Source organism: Neltuma alba, unplaced genomic scaffold (genome assembly GCF_004799145.2).
Source record: "Neltuma alba isolate B1F8T4 unplaced genomic scaffold, ASM479914v2 tig00011361_pilon, whole genome shotgun sequence".
Taxonomy (NCBI): domain Eukaryota; kingdom Viridiplantae; phylum Streptophyta; class Magnoliopsida; order Fabales; family Fabaceae; genus Neltuma; species Neltuma alba.
In genome coordinates, this window is record NW_021636058.1 from 31,774 (window position 1) to 49,398 (window position 17,625).

General features: G+C 32.9%; 1 protein-coding gene across 1 annotated transcript; it reads right to left on the bottom strand.

Moving 5' to 3' along the window:
- Positions 1-4,104: 4,104 nt before the first annotated feature.
- LOC114712446 (probable LRR receptor-like serine/threonine-protein kinase At1g06840) lies at positions 4,105-16,991 on the bottom strand. Its single transcript, XM_028896988.1, has 21 exons — positions 16,939-16,991; positions 16,642-16,821; positions 16,203-16,353; positions 15,651-15,722; positions 15,398-15,469; positions 14,940-15,083; positions 14,739-14,810; positions 14,552-14,623; positions 13,220-13,294; positions 12,113-12,181; positions 11,869-11,937; positions 11,637-11,708; positions 11,385-11,471; positions 11,052-11,120; positions 10,223-10,731; positions 9,795-9,950; positions 8,673-8,956; positions 6,793-6,844; positions 5,556-5,806; positions 4,982-5,116; positions 4,105-4,663 (listed from the first exon to the last, which is right to left on the bottom strand). The coding sequence occupies exons 2-21, from the start codon at positions 16,745-16,747 to the stop codon at positions 4,295-4,297; spliced, it is 2,886 nt and encodes a 961-aa protein (XP_028752821.1). The 5' UTR covers positions 16,748-16,821; positions 16,939-16,991; the 3' UTR covers positions 4,105-4,294.
- Between the last annotated feature and the right edge of the window lie 634 nt (positions 16,992-17,625).

The window sequence follows — 17,625 nt, forward strand, 5'->3', positions numbered from 1 at the left end:
TATAATCTATTATTACATAAGGTATTTCGGAAAAATCACGCTATATTTGTTATAATTAAGTAATTTATTTAGTTTTTTAAATTTAGTTGAATTAGTTGAGTCTAATTTTTATTATTCTCTTATATAAATTTTTAATACATTATCTTTTTCATTTCATTTTTTATCCCAAAAGAAAACGGTTAAAATGAAACTCGATTATAAATATAATTAAGTTTGATGATGACTCATGAGACTTAATAAGTGTTTGGAAATGATAAATTATTTTTAAAAATTGATATATTATCTGATATTATTATCATCATCAGGTTAAATTTAAGGATTATGAAATTTTAAATGGAATATTTCTCTTAAAAGTATTTTCTACATTCAAGTAAACTTGAACATGAAGCCTTTTGTTTAAATAATTATGACTCCTTTTTTTTTTCTTTTCTTTTTTGGTAAACAACTCTTTCTATTATAACTAGTGTTCACATGAATTTGAATATGATACATAATATTTAAATAGTCATATTGTCGTCGTTCATTTGGCTTTAACCAACTCCAATTGATATATACATGTGTCTACGTATTAGTGGGCATATCGTTAGGGAGGGAGGACAATATGGGAGGTAAAAAAAAAATGGAGAGAAGATTAGATGAAATTATTAGACAAAACTTTGGCTAAAAGAAAAAAATTATTAGACGAAACCTTTAATTAAAATATGAACCGTATCCGTAATCATATTTTCTGGTGCCATTTAAGATTTCATGACTAAGGGTTAAAGTGTAAATTTGTGTAAGAAGTTTTTACTTAGGAGAGTTGGATATTCAGAAATTTTTTTAGATGCAAATCTACCTCAAAAATTTAAAATCATAGAAATTTATTTTAAACTTTTAGAGCGTATTTTCAGTTGAAAATATTTCTTAGTGCCCAAGGCTACCGAGAGCTCCAAGTATCTGAAAACTTTTTTAGGAACAAATTTATCTCGAGAGTTTAAAATTGTAGTAATATTATTCTGTACAGTAAAAAAACTAACATTAATTGTTAAAATAATAATATTGATTATTAATATTTTTAACGACAAGGATAGTATTACTATAATTTTAATATATTTATATATTAACCCATATATATTGGTTATGTTTTTTTTTTTGGTGAAATTGGTTATTCACTCAAATAAAATTGTATTCTAGAAGAGTGCTTATGCAAGCATGAAATCATTGTGAACTGGAAGAAAGAAGTAAAAAAATCTCAGGTCGATTAGTGCATGGAAGATATTCTTTTGGTAGGTTGAACAAGTTGGCGACTCATCCAATCAGATATGAAATCTTAAAAGCATTCATAACAATATTTAACATTTATTTGTCATTTCATTGACTTCTCAACGATTTAGCCCCCAAGATTAATCACCCTTATCCTTCTACTCCAACTCACTCTAATTAATACTGTCCCGAAAATTAGGCAATTACGGATAACCAAATGCTACCTGGAGTATTTAATATAAAAATTAATTGACTAATTTAAGTAAATTAAAAAAAATTAGTTGAGTTCTTTATTCGTAATAAATAGATATTATTATTTCTAAAATACTCTTGTTAATCAAGTGTCATTTGATAAAATATTTAACATATGCAATTACTATAAAAACTACCTTAACAAATAGATAAATATAAAAGATAAAATAAATTGAGGTCTTATATTTAGAATCAAATTGAAAGTAAACTAACTTTTATATTAAGAATTAGGGGTATTATATAAAATACTGCTCTAGTTGTATTTTATTTATAAGGTAGAGAGAAAATTTTTTTATATATAAATCACTTCATTAAAATTTTAAAATGAATGTAGTACCATTTTATCATTAATTTATTATAGTGTATATTGTTATTTTCTAAGAAAGTGTATATATTAATCGAGGATAAAATTAAAAAATTATTATATTTTAAGATAGAATTACTAAACTTTAAAGTTTTTCTTAATTCGTGTAAACTACGTTAAAAATGTCCTGTAAATAATATGTGGCGGTGAAATTTTTATATACTCCTCCGGTCCTAATTATAAAACCCAATTGACTTATTTGAGGAGATTAAGGAAGTAAGTTAAGTTGGTTATTTATAATAAATAAGTGTTGTTATTTCTAAAATATCCTTGCTAATTAAGTATATTGGCTAAAACTATCATTATTAGAAGGATTATCTTGGAAAAAAGTACATAAATATAAGAGAGAAAATGGATTGGGTCTTATAATTAGGACCAAATAAAAAGTCAAATTGGGTCTTATAATAAGGACCGGAGGAGTACATGAATAATGTATGTGTGAGGGTCCATGCATTTACCGCACACAGGCTGATGAACTTTTCCTCAAATAATAATGCAGTTTTTTTATTCCAGTACATATGGACATATTAATTATAAAAACAAATAATTAAAATATATTTATTTTGATTTTAGTTTTTATCAAAACGCTTAACTTGAATAATTACTTTTATAAAATTAAAAAAATTAAATAGAAGATATTTTGATTCAAAAATTCAACCAACATTTTAAAAATTTATATATTATTTTGAAAATGTATCATTTTAATAAAATTCAAAATAGTCTGTGTAATTTACCTTTTTATGTACTTATAATTACGATTATAAATGCTTTATTATATTGAAATATTTAACTTGCTTAACCAGAAATTAATATTTCAAGTATATGAGAAAAAATGAATTGGACCATAATATGTATTAAGAAGTGAATCATACATTACCAAGGAAAAAAAGTCAATCATATACTATGATATCACTTTTTTTTTTGGTGTAACTTAGAGTATCCCAACTCACTTTGGACTTGAAACTAAACTTTGTCAGGTTTGGAGTGTTAAAGTTCAAGTCCTCCCAATAGGTACGTTTTTTATTATTCGAATTTATATTCTCCTCTTTATGGGGTGAAACTGCTTATCATTTTAACCAACAACTTGTTGATATGATATGACTGTTTGATAACATAATTTTTGCATTTGCTTATTTTAAATGCCTATAAGTACTTTTATTTAAGTTGATACAAACCTCTTCTCTTATACTTGTCTTATATTTTGTAAATCAAAATTGAAAATCTATTTTTGAAGGCTCATACTATGATTCTAAGCAAACCCTAATTCAATCACACTTCAGTATTTGGGGGATTGGTCAAAATTTTTTTTGGAGGGGGAGTTTGGTTAAAAGTTTACTAAAAACATAAGTTTTTGAGCCTATGCAAGATATCTTCAACTATGTATAAATGTTTTTCATTTTGCATATAGTTGAAGATCAATTGCATACGTCAGAGGAAGAATTACATCCGCGGAAAATGAGCTTCATCTAGTGTTTTCAAGTAAATGCACAGTTAATTTTCTAATGAGGCACTTTTGATCAATTCTTCATTTTTTCTTCTTCTAATTTTGAAACAAAACACAACTAGTAAGCTGTCTTTTGGAGCGTGACCGCTCACCATTATAGGAGTGCCTTTGTATTCCCCCATGACCATGAGAGCTTCCTCTCTCCTTTTGCAAGAGTGTAGTCTTGCCAGTTATTGAGATATCTTCAAGAGTCAATCTTTAAATGGCAAACCTTTTTTCTTCCCTTTTAAATCACATGATATTCAGGAGCTACAATAAACATTAATTTGGACTGATCTAATTTTATATTTCAGATTCTGTCCTTGAAAAGTAAATTCACAATTTTCAGGGAATCATTCAGCAATGAGTCACACTACATTAGACTTCGATTAATCTAATTTTATAGTATTTCAGATTATGTCCTTGAAAAGAAAATTCACAAATTTTCAGGGAATCATTTAGTAATGGGTCACCTAATATTCATGAACTACATTAGACTCCGATTCATCTAATTTTATATTTTAGATTGTGTCCTTGAAAAGAAAATTCTCAATTTTCAAGGAATCATGTAGTAATGCAAATGCTTCAATGAAAAACTTTTAATCAAGCAAATTATACAGTTTTTCCCCTTTTCAAATGGCATAATAACGAGAATATAGCTTTGTAAAAAGCAACTCGAACAGATTTCATTGTGCAAGCACCTCAAACAGAGTTCATTGTGCAAGTACTTATTAGGTTGAACTTCTGAAAAACACAACTCAACAGGAAGTGTCTTAGCATACAAAATCCAAATGCCACCATATAGATAATCATTTTACACAACAATGTGCTTCAAAAGAATGTACAGAAAGAACTAGAGATAACATGGTATGAGATGTCTATGTTGAATCCACTGGATCACAGAATTCTAAGATTACATACATTGCTGCCGCTGCTGCTAGTTTCACCAGGTTCTATCTCGGCGGGATGGTCGGTACCACCCCGCTGATAAGGTCACTACCTGACATGTCTGATGATACATAGGAAGCCCTTATAGCAGAAGATGAAGATGAACTGAACATTGTTCCAGAATCATTACCAGGGGTTACAGATTCAGCTCTCCTAGTATCAAGCTCAGCTCTCCTAGTATCAGCCTCAGGCATCATAGACCATATGTTTTCGAGCTCTCGGACCACTTCTGACATTTTAGGCCGTGCATCTGGTTCATCTTGGCAACACAGTAAGGACAGATCCAAAAATTTCTCAATGCACTCTGGAGAACAAGATCCCATGCGTCCATCAACGACAGAGAATGTCATACCAGATTGGTATGCAACATTAACCTGAAAAAGATAAGGTAGAGTCAAATGATCCCCAAACAAAACACAAGGGGAACTTTCTATTCCAATAAGAAAAAGTGTCATTCCTTAAGGCTGCAAACAAATAATTCTATTCCAATGATGACAAGTGCCAAGGTTCAATTTGAAAGACTATACTTATGAACAATGTATGAAGGTTAAACATAGAATGAAATAGGGTGAAAAATCAAAAGTTTCAATTCTATATTTTATTTTATCAGAAAAAAGTACACCAAAATTATTGAGCCCCTTGAACAATCACAATTGATAGAAAGAGAAACCGAGTCCAACGTCAGGAAATACCTCTCTAACAATATTTTTGCCATGCGAGATTGGTTGCATCCCTGTCAGCAGCTCCAGAAATACAACACCAAGACTGTAAACATCACTCTTGTCAGTCAGTTTATGAGTTAAGAAGTACTCTGGATCAAGGTAACCCTGCAAATTAAACAATGAATACAGTTAATCATTAACTCAATAAAATCAATCTTATCAGCATATAGAACATAATTTTGAAGCGTTGATTGCATGCTTTTCAAGTCAACCATTTCAGCCTAATGAAAACAATAAAGATAAAGTTAAACTATACAACAAAAAAAGGAGATAAACCAGAAAGGAAATAAAAAGATTAAGGCACAAAATTGATCACAAAAGGTAAGATCTGCAACAACCAGATCTGGACCTCCAAGCTTGGTAAGATCCTACCAAGTCTCCAACAATTAATTAGTTGCATTTCATTTTTTCAAATTAATGCATCATGAGGGAGCAAGCAAAAAAGATTTATCCGAAATCAATCATAACCAACTATATCCGAATACAACATATTAGCATTCAATTGTAAGTTGTAACAACCTGAAATCAATCATAACACTCTTACCGGGGTCCCCTTTACCACTGTAGATACATGAGCTGGCACAGCTCCTTCAATGTCTGGAACAGGGGCCAGCTTTGATAGTCCAAAATCAGCAACTTTTGCTGTGAACTTTGAATCTAATAATATGTTGCTAGCTTTGACATCTCGGTGGAATATAGGCGGGTCAGCTTCCGCATGTAGGTACAGAATGCCTTTAGCTGACCCTAGTGCAATCCTCATTCTCATAGCAAAACTCAGAGGTTCTTGTGAACGAGCTGTCGTGAAATATGTATTACACACTTAGTAAGACAACATATAAAGGAAAAAATCGGGAGAATGAAATGAGATATGAAGACAAAAGAAGATTAATTTTGATGAAACCAGGAGCTCAGTTTATGATAACTGTAATATTGCTTAGCAGTTGAAAAAAATCTTGGATATTGTAAATTTCCTGCTTAAGGTATTCTTGATTTATGTTTGGCTATGATCTGTGTTGTTCTGTCCCTGGTATTTATCACATGCAGTTATAGCTTTTGTTTCATCCATTTTTATATCAGTTCATTCATTCAGCTCTTTATCTTTTATTTTATTTCCGCTATTACCTCCTATTATGATCCGTTAAATTTATTTTTGAAAGATAATTATGATCAAGGGAGAAAACTTGAGCCCAGGGCCCTTGAATGGATGTTCATCAGAAATTCTACCATGTAAAAGGTTATAAATGTTATTCACCGCCAGAAGTTTCAATTGAATTAGGTCCATTAGCAGTGGAAAAGTGGAGAATTGGATTATTGACACTCTTTAAAGAGCTTAATCTTAATTTTGGTCAAAAGGTGCTTAAATTTAGCGTTGATGGGCCAATGAAAGTGATCGGTGATAACAGTCACTGTTAGAATAACAAAATATCTTCTCTGCCATGAGGAATGAAAGATATGGAGAATTATAATGATGCTGGCTTACGTGATCAGGGTTATGTGTCTACCAATTCGGGGTTACAGAACAAAGGGGCCTTAATAAGGTTCGACTGAACGGATGCAGCCATGTACACCGTAGTTTTAAAATATGAATTACATGCTGAGACAATATCCAAAAGAAAGGAATAAAATATCCAATTCTATTTGTGCTTCATATTGGAAACCGATAGATCAAGGTAAGGTTATAACACCACTATAATGTCTAGCAACTGTTGTTTCTTAGCAAATTAGCAAGGCTATCAGTAAAAATGCAACAGACAGCAGATAGTAAGAACAGAAAGATGTACCAGAAAGGTGATCCCTAAGTGTCCCATTTGACATAAATTCATAAACCAGCATCTGCAAGCATAAAGCAAACCCAGATGAAAAGAGAAGAAACTGGCTGTGTGACCAAAAAAAATGCATGAGAAACATTAAGGATAGATCAACAAGTAGCTTTCATCTTACTTCCTTGATGAAGATTATCACGAAAGCTCAAATCTTATTCAATCAAATGACCCATGTTTCAATCACCAAAATCAAAAACTTTATAGGGAAAATTTTGATTAAGGACCGCAGATGGGAATTAATTTCAAATAGCCCTCAAAAAATTTTGAAATATCATTGCAGGACCAAAGAACCAATTGAAATTAAAATTAGGAGTAAGATTACAATAATACCCCTTATTTTTATTTTTTTTTAAAATAAATATTAATGGTCATCGGAGTTTTGGCCACCAGTGCTCAGGTAGCCACTGCCAGAGGTTGGAGCTCCATTGAAAGGAATTTTTTTTTAAATAAGGTTTTTTTAAAATAAGGTGGCCAAGGAAAAGTTTGAACCCATGACCTCTTGGCACACCAAAAATGATGTGACCACCAAGCCAAGCAAACCATTTAATCATATGATGCAAATAAAAATATACATAACAAAGCAAACGCAAGTGTCCAAGTGCAAGTGAACAAGTGAAATTCAACAATTTACAAGTAAAATTCAGCAATTTATAACAAAAATTTGACAATTGACAAATAACAAAATGAAATTCATAACCCCAAATGCAAGTATTTAAGTGTAAATAAGTAAGTAAAATTTGAAGATTTATAACAAAAGTTTATAGATTTACAACCCAAACTCGGCTATTGATCACAAGAAACACAAGAGAATTCACACCCAAAATGTAAGTGTTTGAGTGTGAATGAACAAGTGAAATTTAACGATTTACAACAATAATTAAAATATTTACAACTCAAATTCAATGATTTATAAGAAACATGAATTCATATATTTAAAGTTGTGAATTATCTTATTAGTTTTGTAATGTTTATATTTCTTATAAATCATTGAATTTAGGCTGTAAATAGCTGAATTTCACTTGTTCATTTACACTCAAACACTTATATTTTGGGTTGTGAATTCTCTTATATTTCTTGTGATTAATAGCCGAATTTGGGTTGTAAATCTATAAACTTTTGTTGTAAATTATCGAATTTCACTTGCTCATTTACACTTAAACACTTGCATTTGGGGTTGTGAATTCCATTTTGTTATTTGTAAATTATCAAATTTTTGTTGTAAATTGCTGAATTTTATTTGTTCATTTACACTTGGACACTTATGTTTGCATTGTTATATATATATTTATTTGCATTATATAATTAAATGGTTTGCTTGGCTTGATGGTCACATTATTTTTAGTGTGCCAAAGGGTCATGGGTTCAAACCTTCTCTTGATCACCTTTTTTTTTAAAAAAAAAAAACTTTTGGCCATCAGAGTTACAGTAGCGGCTAGCGGAGTTCCAACCTTTGGCGGTGGCCACCTGAGCACCGATGGCCGAAACTCCCATGACCATTAATATGTATTTTTTTAAAAAATAAAAATTAGGGGAATTATTGCAATCTTACTCCTAATTTTAATTTCAATTTGGTTCTTTGGTCCTGCAGTGATATTTCAGAATTTTTTGAGGACTGTTTGAAATTAATTCCCATCTACGGTCCTTAATCGAAAATTTCCCAACTTTATATGCAATTTTTTGGGGGAATCTTCATAGTCAGCATGTGATGGCCAAGCTAATGGTATGACATAATGGACCCAAGATAACATTAAAATGTACTAAAATAAAATTTAATGAGTATAGTTCAAGAAACAAAAATTCTAATGAGCATAAATTTTCAAAATCGAAACCAGAAGTACCTGTTCGCCTTCTTCATCACAGTATCCAATCAAGGACACAAGGTTACGATGGTGTAACCGGGATAGTAATTGTATTTCTGTTAGGAACTCCCTCTCACCTTGCAGGGATCCCTCCTGTGCCCGCTTTATGGCAACCACAGTGCCATCAACAAGAATACCATTGTAAACCTTCCCATAACCCCCTTGGCCAATTTTTGCTGTGTTACTAAAATTGTCTGTGGCCTGTGCCATTTCTCCATATGTAAAGGCCCTCACACCATCAATCTTTATGGAAGCCTTTGAAGCTGCAAATAAAGGTAGGAGGCCAATGTTAAAAGGCTTCTAATCACAAGATGGAACAAGTCAATATCTGACTAATAGATATCCCAAAGAGGAATATGCAAGTGTTATGAGTCGTGAAGAGAAGTCAGATTTATCATCTTTTTTTTTTTTTTTTTTGGGAAAAAAAAAAAACAGATTTATCATCTTCTGAATGTACATACAGTAGAATTAACATTAAAAATTCTCAATTGAACAAAATACGAAAATAATCACAATAAATTTTTATTTTAAATGCTAAGCTGTCATGATCTCTTCAACATTGTATGGAATAAATTTACCAGGAAAAGGATATAAAGCGAACAAAATAGGAGAGGTCATAAAAAACAAAGAAAGCCAATGAAATATCTAAGACAACCCAATAATATGCCAATATGTTAATTATATAGCAGACTTTGGTGGACCTTCTATTCTCTTTCATAATTTTCTCTCCCATAAAAACTATTCTTTAACATCACATTGACATAAATGAGCGGAAGAACAGGCTTCAGTGGAAATGGAAGCACAAAATGCCTCTGGCAATTCTCACAATAATTATCACGGAAGCATTTTTGAGAACCTCAAATCCTTACCAACAAGAATGACCCCAAAGAACAATGCAAAAACATCAAGGCTACTCTAAATGATGGTGAAAGATGATTATATTTCCAATATGTTTTTTTTTTTGTTACACTATTTCCAGTCTGTTTTAATTCAAATAGGTGCAACAACATCAGGACTTCTCATTGTGACCAAACACTTTAGACAAGTCAAAAAAAAAAAAAAAAAAAAGACAGAATAGCTTATTTCTGATAAGATACTCACTCTGATGTCGTCTTGATGTTGTACGCCGGCCTCTCATGACCATTCTGGATATAAAAAGACTGACAATTGCCGATAATGTAAGGGCAAAGGCAATTGCCCCTAATATTATGCCAACCAGTGCACCCCTGCTTATCCCTGAACTTCCTTCAGAGGTTTCTATCACTGTCAAGATAGTAAGATTAGGAATGAGAACATCCCCACAACACTTTGCAAGTTAGAACCATCATATTCCGTATGTGGATAACACATCACATGCTACATGCTACATAGCTTATTCATAAGAAAGTTCACATGAACTTCAATTGTCAACTGGGCTTCTGCTTAAAGCTACGCTTTACAGCTATAAAAACAATACCATTTTTCAGAAAAATATTAATTCAAAGTTCCACCAAAAACTCAGCAAAGTGAAAGTAGATTTTTTTCAAGACTTACAATCCCTGTAAGGATCCAGAGATGGAAGCCAAGTAGTTCATACGGGCCGAATACATCGTGGTTAGGAATTCCCCATCCTGTGAACATGCTTCTTAGCCTTAGAACCTCACTTCTATTGAAAACATGTGAGCTTTGGTTCTGAACATCATATACAGGATAAAGCTTCAAGAACATTCTCAGTCGTCTCCTATTTTCCCAAAAATATGCATCGATGTATAGTTGATTCATGAATAACTCGAGTTCAGTTGCCATATAGTTCTCAAATAAATCTACATAAGAAGGAAAAGCTGAAATTCCCGGACTTTTCAGCCGATAATCAACAATCAAAGGGGCTGCACAATAACACTCTTCTGGAGATGATGGAGAAGGTTCATAAGGTGGGGGGCATGCCCTATTACTACAGCTACCATTGAAGTATGTCGAAACCTTCGTATCTGTATCATTGGCTTTTAGTCCACAGAACTCAGCTAGGCTAGCATTTGAACATAGAGGATTTCCCTCAAGCCTGAAAACAGATTTTTCCCCCAAATGGCAATGTCACAATCTATCAAAAATGATGGAATGCATGCTAAATCCAATAAGAAAAGAGCATATTTTGAACTTTAGAAAGGACAGACATCTCTTCATAAAACATGCATAATTTATGAAACATCAACACTTCAAGAAAGCAGCCATGTCCAATCTATGTTGGACACTTTCATTTGTCACAATCATGTCTGGTGCCCTGCCAGCGTCTCTGCTTCTTAATTCATAACCACAGGGGCAGATGAAATTTCCAATTACTTGACATTAGCATAAATTGAAAAAATAAGTTCACAGAGATACCAGAGTGAGACATTTGGAGGGAGGTTAATACTGCCCGATATGCTTGTAAAATTATTATATGGAAATTCCCTGCAATATCCAGTATCACAAATTCATGTCAACAAATAGAGTATAAAAGTCAGAGGCATATATGCAGAAGGAGATGCAAATTATATTAACCCAAAAGCACTCAAAAGTTGCCTCAGAAAAAATAAAGATGAGCCAACATGTTCACACTCATTCTACAGTGTAAATCAAAAACTTCCCAACCTCCCTGAATGCAAGCTAACACAAGGTTCCCCAAAAACAAATTCAGGCCATGAAAAACTGTGAACTTGCCAATTAAAATATTACATGATTAAAGTGTCCGTTGCATTTAAAGTCTTGTCCTGCCAGATGGCAGCAGGAATACTGCCATTCAAAGAATTGTTTCCAATGGACCTGCCACGGTTTATGGGATGTGAGAGAGAGTCATTTCCTTAGCCGAATAATGAGCATCAAATACTAGTCTTGAATAAATAATCTGACAAGATATTTCTGTGCAAGATAAGGTGAGAAATATTAAATTGCATTTCAATCAAAGGATAAGAACACAAGTCAACTTACAATCTCTGAAGAAGAGGGAGACGAGAAAAATAAGATGGAATAGCTCCAGTAAGCTTATTGTTTGATAAATCACTGCATGAATCCTCAAAGGTTAATTACCAAAAATGTAGGAAATTTCTGTTGTTTGTAGACTTTTAGAACTTAACGTTAAAGGATAAATCAACATCCGGAATCCAAATAATCAAATGCAAAAATAATAAATGAAAAACCATTTGGAATGACACATTCTTACATTGTTGTGACATTGTCAGAAAGCTTATTGGCAGGAATCGATCCATTCAATTGATTGGAACTGAGGTCACTAGAATTTGCAAAGAAGGGTCAGCAAAAACAATCTAATACAGTATTAGAGTTTCTATTAAACATATAAGTTTAATTCTTAACCTGCGTCAGGTGAAGTTCCATCTTGTCATGTGGATTAATATAAATCATCATCATGAAAATATGTCGATGGAAAATGAGAAAGCTGAACTTACAGATAACTAATGTTCGGTGCCCGACTAAAGTCAGGAACTGGTCCTTGCAAGCTGCAATTCCTAAGGCTCCTAATAAAACCAATAATACATAAAGATAATCAATCTAGAAAAGCACTCTCGTGGCCAAGTTAAAGAATGATTTGATGATAAAACAAGTTGATTTTGAAACAGAGCATGAGGGTCCATAGAGGGAAAATTAGGCATCCTTGAGATAAATAAAGAAGAAAATAGACCAAAGAGGGGTTTCAGCTTTCATGAGTAAAAACTGGGGCTTAAAGTTCACTGTTTCTACGGAAGAGATCAAGTTAAAAGCACTGGGAGATGTAGTGAGAATCGAATTACTGAATTTTGGGTCTCTAGAAAGTCTGCAAGTTTAGGAATGTGGAATAAAGGGGTGACAGAGTAGATCCAAGGATAAGAAGCTAGGATTGTTTTAGAATAGATATCCAATGGCAATAATCTCTTCCAAGGAAGCCAAATTTAGGCACTTGTAAGATTGAAAAAACGGAACTAGGTTTGAAACAGAAGAAAAACTTAACCTAGGCATCACACAAGCCAGAAGACAGTGGATTTCTGGATAAAGTGATTAGATTGATCGTTCATCATACTGTTATAGTTGAATAAATTATTCAAAAAGGACTAATCAAAACTTGGTGACAACGTAGTCCGTAGCTTAAGCTCAAAATTAAATAACCATTCGCTAATAAATATGTATAAAATAAAAGCACAAAAATGAAAGAAACAAATCAAAGAAGTCTGGAAAATTAAAGCCCGTTCACAACACAACTAGTGTCTAATACCTACTTTTAATTCTGAGATTCTGACCAGAACAGAGTACATTATTATTTCCATAAATCTGATATGGTTTCCAGCGGCAATGTCTACTACTTTAATTTTGAGGCTTTGACCTTTTCCCCTTCACACTCTCTGTTTCAAGCTAACATTTGCATTTATGTGTAATTGTCATTTTTACATGTCGGAAATCATATAGGTTTCAGCATCGCAAATCAGTTTTCAAAATCAAATTTTGATGTAAAGGCTCTTACATCTGAGGTCTACTCATACTTGGGAATCTACTAACAGATGATGAGATGATGATGCACTTACAATTTCAACAATTTGGACATGTTGGCGTAAGACTCTGGAATGGTGTTTCCACTGAAATTATTGTTATCGAGTTGACTGCAAGAAAAGAAGATCCAATAACTACTTGACAAATGTAACCATCTAACAAGAAATATTATTAGAACAGTTAATAACGTAAAAGCAGCAAGCACCAAGAAAAGAAAAGATTAAAAAAACATTATTGGCTACCCCTCACTCAATTAATTATTCTTCTCGTGCCTAATATTTTATGAAATCCAAGCCACTAATGGCATTGCTAGCCAAACCACAGTTTTGCAGCTCTTACTTCTAACAGGGATACAGTTGAAACATATGACATTTGCATAACATTTGGCATTTGAACATAATAAAGTACTGTAACTAATTTGTAATGATATAAATTTATACAAAATCCCTGTAGACAGAAATCATAAGCAATAAAAAGCAAATTTCTATATTGACCCTTATGTCCCCTTGATATATGAATAATTCTTGTGATAGCATTAGTTTGATACCGTCACTAATTAACTCATTAGGGAGTCTATAAAAAGAGTTAGTCAATTCTGTCTCTGCCACTTTCAAACCACCCCTTGCGTCCAACTTTCTAGTCCTTCAATAACTTTTTCACGCTCTTAGAATTTTGTGTCATTGCATCAATCCGTCTCAAAAGTTGTACGGTCTACATTGTTTCCCTTATATTTCTACCTGTGTGACATGATAGAAGGAGTTTCACTCTTCAAGTTAGCTTGAGAGATTCACATCTAGATTCTCCTCTTTTATCAGAAGTATGCTAAATTTGATTTTCCTCATGAATGAACAATATTAGCGTTTTCTTAGCCCTTAACAACTTAAAACTCATTTTCGAAAACATGCAGGTCGCCAAGCTGCAGTGCATAACTCAACACCACCTTTAAATTTGCATTGCATCTTATTATCTACTATGGTTACTAAGCTCAGATGAAATGGCAATCATAGGATTAGCAGGACTCGTTGGAGTGTGAAAAACATTGATGCATTATCGTACCATGTTCAGCACTAGATCCCCTATGAAGGCAAACGAGTCATATTCAAAAAGAAAACATTTTCCATCATTTTCATGAGAAAATCAAACACTTAAAGTTTGCCTAGCAGTATTTTTTCTTGCGAAATTAGATGAATGGCAATTTAGATCATGAGAATTGTTGGAAGGAAAATTAAACAGCTAGTTGAAATAAAAGACAATTAAAAAAGAAGAAAACATATCACCAGCTTCATGAAGACCAAAAAAAAAAATTGATTTCTGCATAAAATGTTATCTGCATAGGCGCACAATCTATAAAGAAGAAGAATCCATACATTACAAGTATATTGGGCATATTGGAGAGCTCAGGAGGAAGAGATCCAGATAGGTTGTTGTTGTCAAGAAGACTGCAGGTCCAGAGATAAATAACAAGATATAAGCATCACAATCAAGGATTAAACCTAGATAAAGGCATATATTAATTATTTCAACTCTGTCTTTGATATCCAATTTCCAACTTACAGATGAATAAGATTTGGCAAGCGGGCGAGCTCTGGTGGGATTTGTCCACTAATTGAATTGTTGTTCATGTGACTGCTCCATAGGAATAAAATGAGATATTAATTTTCTTTTTCTTGAAAATAAAATAGGAAGAAAAATAAATGAATTCAGGTCAAGTGAAAAAGGCATTCTTCACGTGAACTTTCTTCATAAAGAACTCACAAATGCTTTGTCCCATTCAGGTTTGCAAATGAGGCAGGTAGAGGTCCTGATATTTGGTTTTCATCAATTTGAAATCTTCTCAATTTTGGAAAATAACCAAGCTCTTCCGGCAGAAGACCTGTTAATTGGTTACCATTCAAGAGCCTGCCAGAAGGTTCATTACATATGAGCAAGAAAGCAGATTTGACGTAGCACTTCATGTTAAAATATGATTATGCTGCTTATTATATTTTACTTTTTGCCAACAACTAGCAGTTTTTTTTTTTTTAATTTATTTATTTGGCTAATACCAACAACAATCAGTTGAATTCAATTTATCTGCAGGTAATGAAATTCTAAACTGGTACTTTAACAAGTTTATTTATGTGCTAATATATTTAAATGATTCAAAATTCATAAAGATGATTAAAGAACTGGGTTATATAGCAATACGATCCAAAAAGGGAGGCCCATCTTACAATAGATCCAACGTCTGGATATTGCCAATTTCCTTTGGGATAGTCCCCCTTATGTCGTTCCACATAAAGCTCCTTCAAGAATAAAAGGAAAGGCATATGTCAGAGGAAGAAGGAAATTATAAGCCGCCAAGTTATGAAAATATTTAGTTCAATTATACGTATTCTTGAGAGAATAAGGCATTCAAGAATTGTTGAAAGTGAAAAGTGATCACGTATGTGAATAGTATGAACATCAATGCGGATATTCTCTTACAATATTTTCAGAGAAGACAGGCGGCCAATATCTGGTGCCAAAAATCCAGAAAGATTCATATTCAGTAATTGCCTGAAGACAAGAAAAACAAAATTAGTGACAAAAGTAGAAGCAAAAAGACGGTGCTTAAACAAATGTGTCAGAAAAGCAATGAATTATGATCCAAATATTCTTGTAAATCAAAATTGTCTCACAAGAGATGTAGAGATTAAAATATGTCATTTTTTGCATGCTAAGCATTGGATAATAGTAACGCTAGAAGTGAATAAAGAGATGATGTCTCAAGTTCAGGATATCTGATTTCATAAATAAATCATCAGAGAACTGTGCGAGTCTTGACCAAAATTCCTATCTAATCTGCTGACTCTTCCTACAAAGTCTATAAACTGTTGACTAAGAAAGTTGTTGACAGAAATGAATGTGACTTTTCTTGCATCTCAGCGAAGAAGATAAATGAACATAAATAAATGAAGGATAAAAGTAATCAGAAGCATAGACTTGATTGTATGGATTTCACAAAATAGCAGTAGAATGTAAGAAATAAAATCATACAATTCTTGAACGTGGAGAAAGCCATCATCTAATGTTGTATTATAGCATACAACCCCTGTCCAGTTAGATCTACATGGATCTCCACGATCCCAGTTGCTCAGATTCCCATTAGGATCAACCAAACTTTCCTTGATGGTTTTCAATGCGTCAACTGCATATGAATGCACATGAAATCAACATATCATCAATAAAAACAACATTATACAATACAGTTGATGCTGATTCATTTGTCACTTATTAGCTAGCAGCACCGACTGTTTGTCACTTATTATCTATGCATTTTGCTGATAATTATATTTAGTAATACGATATCCCATGCTCATAGAAATATGAGTAATCTAGGGTAGAGAACTAGAAATCTATGATTTTCAGAAAGACAAGCTAACAATATGAGGGATGCAAAGTGCAAAGCAACGAATTGCATGAAGGAAAGAATTACATTCAATGGGATGAGTGATTGGATCCTGGGCAGCAACCAGTAGCAAAAGGCAGCAAAACCACAAGCTGAGAACAACTTCATGCTTCCAACCCTTTGAAAGAAACATCCCAACCCAAGAAGGAAGAAAACACCAACCTTCTTAGATAGCTATTACGAACCAAACAGGGCACTCCCCTTGTCCTAGTTTCGACAAAACCAGTAAGAAACACTTTACCCATGAATCATAACAAAGAACAGAAAGCACTAACATGAATGCATCTAAGTGAAAAGCCCAGCATCTGTGAGGCAAAAGCATACCCTTTTCACCAAACCGCACTTGGAACGAAATAAAATCGTGCAAAATCAGATGACACAAACAATGTGGAACACAAAAACAGTCGTCACTTGCAAATAAATAGCATAGGCGAAGCAAAATTAAGAAATGGTCAGATGGTGAAGTACCTAAAGAAGCAAGCATCAGCATGAATGGCTAAAGTAAGAAAGCTCGCGGGCGTCATATTTCTGACCAGGTCACTGCAACAAATGCTGCAAGAATTGATGGTGATGGTGACGACCATGGCCATCGTTTTCACTATAACTAGTTTTCTAATCAAGAATATGATAAAGTATGAGATTATGAGAGAAGAAAAAGGATCATTCTCATGGAGGATTGGCGATTTGACTTTCTGCGAGTGCTGACCTTGTTACCTGCATGAACAAGACAAATCACGAAAACAAAAAACAAGTGCAAGTAGGGAACAAAAAACAAAGGGAAAACCATGGAGGTACCTATACTTTCTCTCAAAATTTGCAGACATTTAAATCTTTTAGCAATATTAGCTATAGTCTTTACAAAAGATAGAAACAAAGATTGACATAAAGAATTTATAGACCAAAAAAAAAAAACATGAAAACAATGAATGCGAAGAAGTTGGATGAACGTTACAGGAGGTTTATAAGCAGACGGTATAGAAAAGATGAACAAAGTTGACATAAAGAATTTTG